Source organism: Mycetomoellerius zeteki, unplaced genomic scaffold, assembly GCF_001594055.1.
Source record: "Mycetomoellerius zeteki isolate Tzet28-1 unplaced genomic scaffold, Tzet1.0 scaffold156, whole genome shotgun sequence".
In the NCBI taxonomy this organism is placed as follows: Eukaryota; Metazoa; Arthropoda; class Insecta; order Hymenoptera; family Formicidae; genus Mycetomoellerius; species Mycetomoellerius zeteki.
The window spans coordinates 529,592-545,498 of record NW_017256511.1 but is presented as its reverse complement, the minus strand read 5'-3'; the positions used below and the strand labels follow the sequence as shown (position 1 = coordinate 545,498).

The following is a 15,907-nucleotide window of genomic DNA, read 5'->3' as shown; positions in this document are numbered from 1 at the left end:
TCTTAGATAAATTTTGGAATAGAAGAATTTTCTTAAACAAAAAATTTAACAAAACAATATTATTTTGCTATCGGTATTAAATATCTTATAATAATAACAAAATTAATTCATTCTGTGCGTTATATGTGTGTTAACAATAATTATATAAGAATAATATTTTTAAGAGAATTTCAAATAAAGCAAAATCTGATTATAAAAATGACTAAAGCAAAAAATTTTACTAATCTTTTTTTAACTATTCGTCTCATTAATTACATATTATTTCATCAAAATTATTACATAGCATTAGATTTATTTTAATTTTAACAATGTACTTATTATATTTTTCTTTGTTTTATATATATATATATAAAATAACTATAATTTTTTTAAATTAATAATAAAATCAATGAATACATTTTTAAAATTTTTGTCTTGTATAGTTTTATCGAGAAACAAATTCGCGAATATTATCAAGCACTACAAACATATCTTGCTATACTTTCTATGAGAATACTCTATATTCGATATACGTCGAAATGATCGCGAAACGGGAGCTATTATATAGTGGTCTGTAGTCTAACTCGTGGAAATTGGCAATGAATGAACGCGATGCACCGGCTTAATTGGATCGGTATTTCCAAGAGCTATCGGCCAGTCAAAATTAGCTCGCTTGTACCCATCGCTTACACCATCGATTGCACTCTCATGTGTTCTTATCATTATCACGACCGAAGCCCCTTTTGCTTCGGCTTTGCGCTTTCATTCATTATTAATCAAATGGAAATTGATGCCACGATATTCCCAGATGTCCTCTCGCCTGCTTATCATTACGATGTAATAATGCATGAATTTCCGCCGGATTTTAGATTCACCGTGTGCACAGGGTGTCCCAAAATCACTCAGCTAATATTTAGGACTTTTTCTTAATTAAAAAATTTAAAAAAGGTGTCTAAATTGTTAATAATTCTAGGTCAAAAGCTCTTCATAAATTTAATCTCTTAAAAAAAATACTAAATGCTTGTATTAACGTACAAATTCTATACCTAACTCTTTCTATAAAAATTATACATCATACCTTTTTTGTATAGAAGTTATACACAATGTTATTGTATTAGAATAACGAAGGAATAGTATTAGAAAAAAAAATTAATCCTTTAATTTTGATAAGCATCAATTTTATTTTCATTTACCTTATACTCAAATGATTGACATGAAACATGCATATCTTTTAAGCGCTTTCGGAAGACAGGGATTCCCAAAATGCCTTTAATTCAAAAGGAGAACTTAGTGTCTCTCTCTTGTCTGAAAAAATAGTCTTCGTTATCACATTGAAAAGTCGTTCAATTTAATCTTCCAGTTATTAAGGTGGGAGTGCGAGTTGCTAACCGGAAGGAGATTCCTTCTTGTTGAATCCCCTGTGAGTAACCGGCTACCAACGACTCATGACCTATCGATTCGCCCTATATCAAAGCTCGCGATTGGAGCACGTATCGGAATTGCACGGGAATTGCGCCTCGTTGTCGATAAGCGTGGAAGTTCGCGCACCTTCTCGATCTAGTCGAGACTTCGTTCGACTTTCCCCTTTCGAAGACTCGAATCGATTATCGAAGACAGAGTTTTACTCCCAGACATCCGACTACTCCCAACAGTTTGAAAATCTTATTTTGGAAAAGCCTTCTCATGTCTTAACTTGTGAAAATCTGATATCCCTGAAAGAGAACATTGATATATTGACGATGGTACTGACGGCACTTCAAACATATTATGTGTTTATCAGTATACCTGAAGAATAAGTTTTCAAAAATTTATTTTTCAATAAATTTTCAGACAATAAATAGCACATTTTACCATAATTATTTTATTACGCAAAATATCTCAATAAAAAACTTCAATAAACAATGTCTCTTTAACTTTAATGATAAATACTTGGACGAATCTGGAATTTTAGATTCCTTTTTAATTAAAATATTTGCAAGTGAGTAGATAATTATATTACAATTAATAAATTCCAAAAATATTTTTATATAAAAATCTTATTTTCCTCTTTAATTATCTTAAAATATCAAAGTTTTAAAATGGTTTTTAAATTACTACCAATAAGATTCAAAAGTAACAACAAATAAAAATTTGTTAAATGTATTAAACTTTGTTATCCTCGTTTTTTACCAAAACATGACTTCGCCAAATTTATTAGATATACAAATTAAGGTATACAGGATTCAAGATCGTCACGGCTGCGCTGTTTTATGCAGGATAATCGCATTTCTGCTTTTGGTCAGAAATCCCGTATGCAATTCGGCAGCGAGCAATCACCAGACTCGTCGTGGCCATTAAAACACTGGTGATCGAGAAAGTTTGCGAATTTATCGCTGCAATCTTGTCCGGGAATATTTATGACCGGTCGGCTGGTCGCGAAAGTTTACTTCGTTTTCGCATGAAACTCGCGCGTCAGCCGTTAACACCAAAAGCTCTCGTCCGGCTTTGTGATCGTCTCCTCTCTTGTATCAGTCCAGCCTAGAACCGACAGACAGAACAAAGCCGACTGTTGTTTTTAGATGCACGCGAACGAATTGCACACGCAGTATAAATCCGTGCGAGAAGACCGAGCTAGAACTTGGTAGCAAGCTTGCTGAATCGCTCGCGAGAACTTGCGATGGCGCGTTTAAACTTTAAACGACACCGCCTTCTCTCATGCATTTTACAAGTCGCATTATAGTGCAAGTTTGTGACGATCGAGTGAATTTGGTGTCACGATATTGACTTATAAGGGACGCGACTGTTATCGTCGGTTTATGAAATGCATGTCGTTTATATACGAGGTGTCGCAAAGACGCTACTAGATTCATTGATTCTGCAGTTGATGTGAAATCAATACTTCCTTAACAAAATGTATTTCGGTTTTTACAGTGATTTTATCAATTGTGCACAGTGAATACAAGTATCACGGTTGAACGAGTCTTTAATAAGTGAAGATTAAAAAGAACTTTGGAAAAATAAACTTATTAATGCAAAGAAGTAATAAAAGTTTGTCTTTCAGATAATTTTAAATGAATGCATTCTTTGTATTCATCTAAAATTATATGCATATATTATAAATTTTAAAATAGATAAAAAATGATATGTATTATACATCATTTTTTATCTACTTTGAAATTTATTTAATATATAATTCTGTTTAACCAACTTTAAAAATTTTTTAATTAGACACCAAGACTCTAAATTACATCTTAATTCAAGATTTATATCTGAATTATATATAATTAAATACAAAAAACTTATATTAGAGTTATATGTTAGAAATTTTATATTTTATTGTATATTTTAATTAAAAAGTAATTTTAAATAAAATTTTAATAAAATTCCAAGAAGCTATTTTTCCGCCATTACGAAATTATTTGAAAGACGAATAGGACTAATTGTAAGTCGCATTTAAAGATTTTATATTTATCATTTAAAGATTTTTATATTTAGGAAAAGAAACGGAACACCCCGTATATGATCCCTATTTTACATACTCCGAATCTCGCGCGGGAGGACTATCGTTCGAATGGCCGGAGGGTGAGTACCATATTCAATGAAATCTCGAGGCACAAGAAAATTGTATCCGCCTCCATTACTGGCCGTCACTTCGAGATAGCACTTAACTTTCCCGGGGGCGGCCGAAATTTCGACTCGAATGTATGTAAAGCGTTTCAATGCGCGTACATCGGACATAAATGGACGGCAAGCCTGATCCGCTGACTTATTTCCTTGATATCGACATAGTATCTACATATAGATCGCATAAATCGCACTACGTAGTATGTGACTCGTAAAAAATTTAATGATAGTCGAAATAACGTGTATAGAAGGAATATTGTAACTTTCTACACATCGATAAAAAGTCAATGCGAAAAAAAGAAATTATAATTAATTTATTAATTTTTTTCTAATACAAAGAAACTGTTTTGTATTTATATCTTTTAAATTTTTTATGAAAATTGTCTGAAACTCTTTCATAAGCTTGTAAATCGTATATAGTTCAGCGCAGATTGATGGGATGTTTTTTATGACGTTTTTCAGACGTACATGCCGAGGAATGCAATTTATTGCAGGTGATTACTTTTGCGCGCGCGCGCATTCGCTGATCTATGTCTTTCATCTTTTATTTGCGTTTAACTCGCGCAAATGTGAGACGTTACGATCGACGATAGATTACTATTAATAGCCTCACCGTGGTGACATTGCGCGGATATCCGCGATCCTCTCACATCCGTCGAGGTGAAAAGATTCGTTGCCGACATATTTTCGTGATTCTCCCTTCATCCATTTTTTACAAACAATGTAATAATCAAAATAATTTTGCAAAAATATTTACTTACGCGCATATTATATTATTGTATTTTTCTTCGTTAACGAGCTTGAAAAATTAATATTGCAATTTAGCATTAAGGGAATCTGACGAAGATTTTAAAAATAAATATTTTAAACTATACACTGAGAGAAATCATTTTGTACGTACAACCAAAATTTTGTTATGTTACTAACAAAAACTTCCTTACTTTTCCGTAAAAAAAATTCTGTTGTCCTAATTAAAATTTGGTTATCTTAATCAAATTTTGATTAGAACGATAAATTTGGTTAAAATAACAAAAAATATTGTTGTCCCAGTTGAAAATTTGATTAGCATAACCAAATTTTACTCCAAATTTACAGGACAACAATTTTTTAATGAAAAAGTAAGAAAGCTTTTTAGTCACATATCAACAAAATTTTGATTGTACAATTATGGATAGATCGGTTGCAATACGTTTTTTCGATGAGTTTCGGAATATAGCTTGATATAATCACCGAGCGATTGGTTCTTATTTATGGACCTAACGATTTACGTTCAAACTCTGCGAGCAAGATTGAGTTCCGGAACCCATTGAAAAAAAGTGTTGCAACCGTTCTGTCCACGACTGTACGTTATATACAAAACGATTTGTCTCAGTGTACTCTATTCGATGTTATCCGTTCTTATTAGGTATCTTTGTCTCATATAAAAACAAAGGAAAGAAAACCGTTACATGTACTCATCACATACATATTATTCTGTCTTTGTTTTTTATTTTAAATTTTACGCTTTATGAATCAATATCTACAGCTATGACTCTCTAGAACGTATTGAGCATTTATCTTATCTATCTATACAAAGCTAGATAAAAATATATAAAATCGAATAGAGTAATTTGGAACTTTTATTATTCACTTTAATATGTTGATATACACATATATTAGTTCAAAACTACTGCTAAGCAAATATATTCGTACAGTAACTAATTATTTCTTCTCCTCGACAAATTTTGAAATGAATATCAAATTATTAATAATATAAGTTGAAAAACTTTCTTTTTTATACTTTATCGATTCTAAAATGAAGATATAATGAATAAAACATATCGTGCAACACACACATATCTCGCACTTATTATTAGATGTATATATTTACCATTTTGTTCGACTTAATTTTTTTTCACTTGCAATATACATGTAAGTCGCATTTCTGTCTTGACCGTCTTATCGTTTATTGAACGAATTTTCAGTAAGCCAACGTAAGCGTTCATATGAGTAGAATATGTTAACATTTGTTACAACGTCCGTTATAATATTTGGTATCAAAGAGATTTTGTGTAAATATCCTAGAATATTCGATTTAATGGAATTCTATCGGAGTAAATTTATAAAAAGAAAACGCGACACGCAATGAATTTTTTATCTTCTATATAATTTCGAATTTAATTGCATAATATGGATTGGATGCGATGATATTCGTTGCTGAGTATTCGTATACAGTATACCTATCAATGAAATCTTTTGAAAATGCTTATTACTTTTTAAGTTACACAAAATAGTTCAGTAATTATATTTGTGATATAAAATTTTTTATTATTCATATATTTCTTATACATAAAACAGAAAAAATCCATTATTTAAAATTAAATTAATTAAATCTCACGGAGCCTTACAAATTAATAAATATTATTAATTTAAACTCGTTATCGTAAAATTTGCGTCATTGTAAAATTTTTGCGTTATCATAAAATATCACATACGAATATGCTTATTAGAGAGTTTCATTATTTCTGTACTATTTATTAGACTTTATTCTAAAATTATTTTTTTTAATGGCAAATTCTTCATACAATTTTCAGCTGAACTTTCTAATTTCAAAGCATTTATAATTTACGAGTAAAATTTAATCCTTAAAAACCACTCTATTGGTTGGTATTCATAGTCCGTTCTTATCTAATCAAAATTATCTTAAGTAATGTCTTAATACTAATACGGTCCTCTGGTCGGTTCGTGACATCTAAGACTGTACTTAAGACGTGATCTTGAATATAAGAATCGTCTATGAATACTGTCCTATGTGTGGCAAAATGTGGCATATTCTAATTTTCTTTTCTCAATGCTTTTTCAATGCTTCTTTCGTTGCTCATAACTTTTTTTATTAATAAAAATACATATACTTGATACCGTTATGTTCCTTATATCTGATTTTTCATTATCTGGTTAATTTGTGATTAAGCTTAACCTAATGTTTCACCTAATAGGCTTCATACATGACGTCATTATAGATGAAGCCCATTGGATAAAACATCAGGTTAAGCCTACCCATAAGTTAATTAGATAATGAAAAACCGGGTCTTAAGGTCTGACATTTCAATTGAAAAAAAAATTGTAATACCTAAATATGTTCATTTTTGATGAAAGTTATAAGCAAAATTGAATTGGGTATGCCATACACAAGTGCGCCATAGTGTGGTGTTTAACCCATTAAGGACCAAGACAATTTTTTTTTCTCAAAATTTAAAATCCTTTTAATGCTACTATGCCCTTAAGGAGCCTTATACAAAAATTTTCACCCAAAGTTGACCTATTTTTTTTGGTCGAAAGATCGATCAGCGATCCTTAATTAGTCTTTAATGGGTTAAGAGTTAATAGTGATTGGTAAAAAAGAACATTTTTCGCAAGATAAATTTTAGAAAGTTAAATAGCTCACACGGAAAATACAATTATTAGTTATCTTTGAATTTGTTTCAATAAATTTTTAATTTCAATTTAAGTTACAGATATATGCATACTTATATATCATTTTAGTTATAAAAATATACATATATATATAGAAATAAATTGAAAAATATTTACAGAAATAATGATTTAATATTAATTCCAATAAAAATATTCTTCTTTCAACTTTGATGTTATTATTCTTTTTAATACTTTGTATATAAAATCGTCCACTTAAACATTTTTACTAATTAAAAGGTAAAAAATATAATATTATTGTAACGATAAATCACTCGATAGTCAGTTGCTACTACTGGTAACTCGCATTCGATCGATTTTTCCATTGGGAAGATATGACATGGATCTCTTGAAGTGCAGGCCCCCGCGCAGTTGGTAGACATCAAGCAAATTATCTGCTACAAATTTCATCAATTCCCTTGCCGTCACCTAAGACACAATAACGTGAATTTTCGATAAAAAGGTTTATTCGACTTTACAGAAAAAAAACAATCTGCTTTGAACCTCTAAACCGCATTTTTTCTTAACATAAGCTATAGGATGATGACCATCAATAGTACTTGGCACAGATCCTACAGAGACTTCTGACACTACTGGATGTTGTAGTAACATATTCTCAATTATTGTGGGTGAGAGAAGGAATTTTCTATATTTAATAAGATCCTTTACTTTATCGATAACGAAGATTTCGCCATCTTTTTTATAAAAACCGTAATCTCCGGAACAATGCCATCTTTTACTAACTAAAAACATGTAATATTACGTTATTTTATTTTGTTAAGCTTTGTGACGTTTGTAAACCAGTATAATACATATTAGAAAAATTGTTATACTGACAAAATATTTTTGTAATCTTGCCGATAGTATTCTCTTTTGCTCGATAGTTGTAACAATTTTCCAATTTGCATGTCTGAGGACAGCACCACTTAAATACAAATTTGTACCAAATCGTGCCTGTTCTGCAAGGATCAACTATTTCTTGCGAATATACATCAAGAAGCTTTAATTGAATATTTTTAGCTGCATAACCGCTAGATCCGAGCCGCCGATTATTCCGTTGGAAAGCAGCAATTATGCATGCTTCTGCTATACCTAATCAATGCAACGATTATTAATTTCAGATAATACCTTTCTATCATTAACAATTCGTTAAAATTATACATACTGTATACTTGAACGATAGAAGCGTTTATAAATTTACTGCAGAGCACTACTTGAGCATTTATGAAATTCATGGTTGAATCATCGATTACCAATTGCTTTATGGAAGAGATATCATACTTATGGATATTGGTACGAAACTGGATGCACATTTTGCTTTCAAGAAATACCCACGAAATCTGAAATATATGTAAATATCTCATATTTCGTTCATTTTCGAAGCAAGACTTGATTATTTTTATGTACCTTGTACTTTTCTATCGTTTCATACATATCGCTGCATTTCGAACACTTGACCACTGTCACATACGAAATTATACTACGTACGGTCAAGATCACACCGTAACTCCAACTTAAAGATCCATACCATAGACCAATATCACCGGAACACATTACGGGTACTTCCTGGTTCGATGGATATGTAAGAGCAAAACGACGAATAAAAGTTTTACTATTAGGATAACTTGTTGCACTGGGAGAAAACATTATCGCTATAATATCCATTGGTTCCACGTTCACGCAAGAAAATTTATCGATTTTCTTCTTTTCAAAATCTTTGTTCAGAATTGATTCAAGAGAGTCGACACCTTCAATTCTACCAAAAGTTATGATTTTTGGAGGATTTATGTTTTTTTTTTCGCGATTTATATTTTGAATAACCGAATTGAGTTGCCCGTAATTGTCACTATCGATAAAGATAATATCTGGTTCATATTCTATTAGAAAGTACATGATACGTATGTTATCTAAAAAGGTTTATTATTCAGTAAGTAAAAGGTACACAGATATATATCGTATATATAAACGTTAAAATAAGTTATGAATTTTAGAAAAAGATCAATACCTTTCATGTATTTTTTATTCCATAAATTAACAGTAGCTCCGACATATATGCTCATTAGAAATGGTATATATTCGAGCATTTTATGACGTGTGCATATTGCTATTACGTTTTTTCTACAGCGTAATTGTTTGAACCATAATGCACATTTAACGCTGTTCTCCCACATCTGCTGATATGTAGTTTGCTCTTCCGTCATTGCATCTATCTATGATACGTACCAGTCGCATAATATTAAAGATATTAATATATTGATATTAATATATCTTATCAATAAGATATTAATCCTTTTACTATTTATGAAAACAGTTAACGTAACGATATAAGAATAAGCTTTATTGTTACCTGACCGACAAAATCCAGCTTAGATTTGAATGCTTTCAAAATCATATTTCCAATATTTATATTATGAAGCAATTCTTCTGTCCCGGACAATATATCAATTTTGTCGGACTTCTAAAAGATGCACAATAATGTTGTTAATAAGACTTATATTTTTACTAATACCTATGGATTTTATTATGTATGTATCTGTTACCATAGATGCCATATCACCATTAATTCTTTAAATTAATGATAATATTAACAGCACTTTTTATCACACGAATGTTGAGTAGCTCTTGTGGTGTCACAACGAAGACTAAGTTTAAATTTCTACTAATATTTATTTCTGTACCTTTGCGATGTAACGGTTAAAAGTTAAACGAATTTGTTTTGTTTAGAGATGTCCTTTTTAATCAAACCGCTTGTAGTTGATGTTAAATGACAATATTTTTATTTCTATTTTTATATTCCGTATCTTTAGTATTCGATTTATTTTCTAAATTGTTTAGACTGGATTTATGCTATTAATTCATTATGTCTTGCCACTCGTAGTTTAGAAAATTAAACTAATCACTTAAGTATATAATATATGCTATTCATCATTTTTACATATATGTTTCTTTCCATAACTACAACAATAAGTATGCAATTAAAATTTAATAATTTTTCTCATTAATTGAAATTCATACCTCAATTTAACATGAAAACGATTTTAACTATGTTGTATTTAAAAATATTGTCTCTCTATATATCACTCGAATTTAAAAAAATCAAAGATGTACACAGGATTATTCATAAGAAAAAAATGTTCCTGATTCATTAATTTTTTTTATTGGTCGATAAGACTATCCCAGTTTCGAGATTTTGACTTCGTTAAAAGTGGAAAGTAATTTGTGTGTATTCGCAAAAAACTGTATATCTATTTATATTATTTAATTTAACAGTCATAATTCATTATCCTATCACAAATATTTTTCACTTTACTAATAAAAGCTTCAAATAGTTATTGTCACATCAGTCTTGTAAATTTCAGTACTATATTAATTAAATAAAAATGATGATGTGTATTTTATATAATCAATTAGCTGATGTTTTGTACTTTCTGATAAGTTTTACGTAAATAGGGAAATATGAGATAAAAAAATCGAAATTTTTACGAAAAGATTAAATTGCGCGTTTTAATAATTATATATATAAATTTCGTAATATCTCATAAAGATTATATTTTTATTGGATAAAAGATCATATTCTAATGCTATTTTATTTTAATCAGTTCATCAATGGTCATTTTTCTCATCTTTGATGTTCGTTTTTTGCAATAAAATTTTTTTCGGAAAATTGATAATAATTTTATAATGCACGTTTTTCAATTTTGAAGAATAAATTATTTATTTAAAAGTATTTCTATAAAAAAGCTATTTCGTGTCAATTTAAGGTGGTAAGGTAGAAATGCTATGTAAGGAATACACCAGGTGTATTCCTTACACAGCATTTGTACCTTATTATCTTTGTAATAATCTATTACAAGAGATGAAAATGTTCTAATTGCTATATCTATGCTATGAAGATTCAACCTCATCAATGGTTACCACTTTAATTACTTTTATAATTTTAAAATTATTTGAATCTCCAAATTTATCTCCCTTAAAATGATTTTAAATGAGGAAATCGACACGTTTTCTTGCGAGAACAACAATATAAGAGATATAGCAATTAGAACATTTTCTTCTTTTGCAACGAGTTATTATAAAGATGTGAGAAGATGTTAGAAATTCCTTACATAGCGTTCGTATCTCCGTCAAACAGGCAGACACTTGCTATGTCTCATGATCAAATTGGCCTATAGATCTTTATGTTGGATTCACGGTTCGTTTTTGACCGTTTACGCTATACTTTCACATGTAACAGCGATAAAATCTGTAGTATATAGCATGGAAAATTTTGTAAAGACGATAGAGAAATACAAAGTAGTATACGAAAGCTTCGGGATTAAGTGAAAAGAAATTATTTGCTAAATTTCAAAAAATGATAAATCTACCTTTGAAATACTTTTCCTCCCACGAATTTACAATAGCGCCGATATATACAGTATGTGCCAAAAAAAAATGCGACTCTCTTTTAATCACTATTATGTTTGCTGAGTGTGACATAGTAACGCATTGATTGCAATTAAAGGAAATCGTATCGAATAAATATTTGGTAGAAGGAACAAATATTTGTGTTATAATCAAATTTGCCCCCGTCCACTCATTTTATCTAACTAAACCGACAACTGAAGTGTTAGTTGTGAGAGTCGCATTTTTTTTTACGCATATTGTTACTACATCGCCTTTTTTTACACCTACTTTCTTTAGCCATAATGCACACTTCACACTATTCTCTCATCTGTTGAAGTGTAAGTTGTTCTTTCGTATCCGCATTCACCTGCGAATCGTATTATTATTAATTAATGTTGTATATTTTATCTAGTAATATTTTATTCTGACGTTGTTTATATTTAACGAATGTCTGTTTTTTATCCACGTAGCATAATTTTCGTTGTTTGAAAGCGTTAGCTCTCCGATAAAATTCGGCTTTAAATGCATTTAAAATCAAATCTCCAATGTTTTTTAGGGGGAATCGGCTCTTCGTTGCCATCAATTACCTTTGCTTCTATTTTTTTAAGTAAAATGAATATTGTATCGTTCGATATATAACATACTGAACAGATATACGTAAGGTTAAAATAATGCTTCTACTATACATGTATGTTTGTAAGTGTGATGAAATAGATCTTATACCACATTTTTATGTGTATATATATTATTTTTTATATCTTTTATAATATATCTATTACCTCTCTCTCCATTTTATTTATCATCTTTTTTCATAGATTTCATATCGATGATCGAGTGTAAATTTCTTCACGCTGATGATAACATTGATGTTCATTGCTAAAAGCAGATGTTAGAACACTATATTCTAATGAATGCTACGTGACTAAGTTTTGAATTATATTAATCAATAAAATATTTGTTTATGATTGCAATGTATTAATAATTTTACGCTAAGAGTTTAGTCAAAATATTATAAGTTATAACACACACATAGATCATATTTCTGTCTCGACTGACTTATCGATTATTGTATAAATTTTCAATAAGACAATTAGATACTCGTATAATTAGAGTATTGTTGACATTCGTTACAAAATCCGTTATAATACTGTAATTTGGTATCAAAAAGATTTTGTGTAAATATCCTAAAATATTTGATTCAATGGAATTCTATTGAATTAAATTTATAAAAGGAAAAATTCGTAACACAATGAATTTTTCATTTCCTGTAGTTTCAAATTTAATTGCATAATATAAATTGGATAATATTCGTTGCTGATTCATATATTAATGGAATCTTTTGAAAATGCTTATTGCTTTTCAGGTTACACAAAACAGTTTAATAATTATATTTGCATTAAAAATTTTTTATTATTAATGTATTTCTTACACAAAATGGAAAAATTTATTATTTAAAATTAAATACATTAGTATCACGGAATATTACAAGATAATATCATTAACAGTTCGTTTTATCGTAAAATATCACATACAAATATACTTTTTGTAGAGTTTCATTATTTCTATACTAAGGTAAATGCACTAGTTACTGGACATTTAATGGACTCAATTCGTTGGACAAAGTAATACAAAATTTTAATTATTAAGTTTTAATGATATGTACAATTCTAAATAAATTTATAAAAATATAATAGCGAATTTATTTATATTTAAAATTATCATTAAAAGTATATACCATTAAATGTTTTATATTATAAATGTTTTGTCCAACAATTGATTCATATCCATTAATTGGTACATATTTACCTTATTTATTAGAATTTATTCCAGCATTATTGTATTCCAAAATGATTTTTTTTTAATGGCAGATCTTTTTATCCAATTTTCAATCAAACTTTCCTTAAATGTTAGAACACACTTATAATTTACGAGTAAGATTGAATAATGATTGGTAAAAAAGAAGATATTCGCGAAAAACTTTAGAGAGTTGAATGGCTTTCCAATAGTACAATTATTAGTTATCTTCGAATTGAATTTGTTTTTTAATAGATTTCTAATTTCAATTTAAGTTATATGTGATATATGTATACTTATGCATCATTATAGTTATAAAAGTATACATATACACACAGGAATAAATTGAAAAATATTTTTAACAACAATAAACGTCAATTTTGTTAAATAATCTTCTTTTAATGAGGAAAAGTTAAATCATTTGATCATTTGCAGTCTACCATTAAAACGATATTTGATGATTTTTTGATACTTTGTTTATAAAATCGTCCACTTAAACATTTTTACTAATTAAAAGGTAAAAAATATAATATTATTATAACGATAAATCACTCGATAGTCAGTTGCTACTACTGGTAACTCGCATTCGATCGATTTTTCCATTGGGAAGATGTGACATGGATCTCTTGAAGTGCAGGCCCCCGCGCAGTTGGTAGATATCAGGCAAATTGTCTGCTACAAATTTCATCAATTCCCATGCTGTCACCTAAGACACAACAATGTGAACTTTCGATAAAAAGGTTTATTCGACTTTATAGAAAAAAAACAATCAGATTTAAACCTTTACTCCGATTTCTGTTTTAATATAAGCTATAGGATTTTGACCATTAGTAGAACATGGCACAGATAGTACTACGACTTCTGATACTGCTGGATGTTTTAGTAACATATTCTCAATTTTTGTGGGTGCGAGATAGAATATTCCATGTTTAATAAGATCCTTTATTTTATCGATGATGATGATTTCGCCATCTTTTGCATAATAGCCGTAATCTTCGGTACAACACCATTTGTTATTAACTGAAAACATGTAATATTATTTTATTTTATTTTTTTAAACTCTGTGACGTTTATAAACCAGTATATTGCATATTAGAAAAGTTATTATACTGACAATGTTTATTTATAATGTTGCCGATAGTATTTTCTTTTGCTTTATAGTTGTAACAATTTTGCAATTTGCATGTCTGAGGAGAGCAGTACTTGCATATCAATTTGTACCAGATTGTGCCTGCTATATTTGAACTAACTGGTTCTTTCAATTCCATATCAAGAACCATTAATTGAATATTTTTAGCCACATAACCGCTAGATCCGAATTGTTGATTATTTCGTTGATAAGCCGCAATTATGCATAATTCTGCTATACCTTAAAAATGTAATGATTATTAATTTCAGATAATGTATTTCTATCATTAATGATTAAAATTGTACATACTATATACTTGAATGATAGAAACGTTTATAAATGTCTTGCAGAGTTTTTTTTGAACATCAATGAAATTGATGGCTGAATCATCGATTACCAATTGCTTTAAGGAAGAAATATTATACATACGGATATCAGTATGATACATTTGATTGCACATCTTGCTTTCAAGAAATACCCACGACACCTGAAACATATGTAACCATCTTATATTTCGTTCATTTTCAAAGTACACACACACAAGACTTGATTATTTTTATGTTACCTTGTACTTCTCTATCGTTTCATACATATTTTCATCGCTGAATTTCGAACACTTGACCACTGTCACATACGAAATTATACTACGTACGGTCAAGATCACACCGTAACTCCAACTTAAAGATCCATACCATAGACCAATGTCACCGGAAGACATTACGGGTACCTCCTGGTTCGATGGATATGTTAATGCAAAGTAACGAATATGTACTTTACTATCAACATAATTTGTTGCATTGGGAGAAAACATTGTCGCTACAAGATTCGATGGGCTGATGTGCTCGCAGGAAAATTCATCAATTTTGCTCTTTTCAAAATCGTTGTTCAGAATTGATTCTAGAGAATCGACACCTTCAATTCTACCAAAAGTTATGATTTTTGGAGGTTTTATGTTTTCTTTTTCGCTATTTATATTTTGAATAGCCGAATTGAGTTGCCTATAATTGTCATTATCGATAAAGATAATATTTGGTTTATATTCCGTCAGGAAGTACATAACACGTATCTTATCTAAAAAGATTTATTATTCGGTAAGTAAAAGGTATACAGATATATGTGAACATTAAAATAAATTATGCTGAATTTTAGAAAAAAATCAATGTACCTTTCATGTTCTTTTCATCCCACGTATTGACAATAATACCGACGTATAAACTCGCCAAAAATGGTATATATTCAAGCATTTTATGACGTGTGCATATTGTTATTATGAAAGTTGTAGAGAGTGATTGTTTTAACCATAATGCACATTTAACACTATTCTCTCGCATCTGCTGGTATGTAGTTTGCTCTTCCGTCATTGCATCTATCTACGATACGTACCAGTCGCATAATATTAAAAATAATAAAATATTGATATTAATATGTCTTGTCAATAAGATATTAATCCTTTTACTATTTATGAAAATAGTTAAAGTAACGATATAAGAATAAGTTTTATTGTTATATGACCCATATATGATATTATGTATTATATATTACATTATATATATTATATATATATTATAT

The 15,907-nt window shown here is 29.3% G+C and overlaps 1 protein-coding gene across 1 annotated transcript in view; it reads right to left on the bottom strand.

The window, feature by feature from the left end:
* Positions 1-7,314: 7,314 nt before the first annotated feature.
* The window catches only part of LOC108720878 (uncharacterized), an 8,958-nt gene continuing 365 nt past the window's right edge, over positions 7,315-15,907 (bottom strand). Inside the window, exons 3-15 of the mRNA XM_018445144.1 lie at positions 15,504-15,708; positions 14,904-15,409; positions 14,648-14,825; positions 14,324-14,572; positions 13,991-14,229; positions 13,790-13,915; positions 9,380-9,490; positions 9,155-9,242; positions 8,440-8,939; positions 8,198-8,372; positions 7,870-8,124; positions 7,537-7,775; positions 7,315-7,461 (exon numbers count right to left, since the gene is read on the bottom strand). Coding sequence (XP_018300646.1) covers positions 7,315-7,461; positions 7,537-7,775; positions 7,870-8,124; positions 8,198-8,372; positions 8,440-8,939; positions 9,155-9,242; positions 9,380-9,490; positions 13,790-13,915; positions 13,991-14,229; positions 14,324-14,572; positions 14,648-14,825; positions 14,904-15,409; positions 15,504-15,708 — 3,018 coding nt within the window. The remainder of the gene's footprint in view (positions 7,462-7,536; positions 7,776-7,869; positions 8,125-8,197; positions 8,373-8,439; positions 8,940-9,154; positions 9,243-9,379; positions 9,491-13,789; positions 13,916-13,990; positions 14,230-14,323; positions 14,573-14,647; positions 14,826-14,903; positions 15,410-15,503; positions 15,709-15,907) is intronic.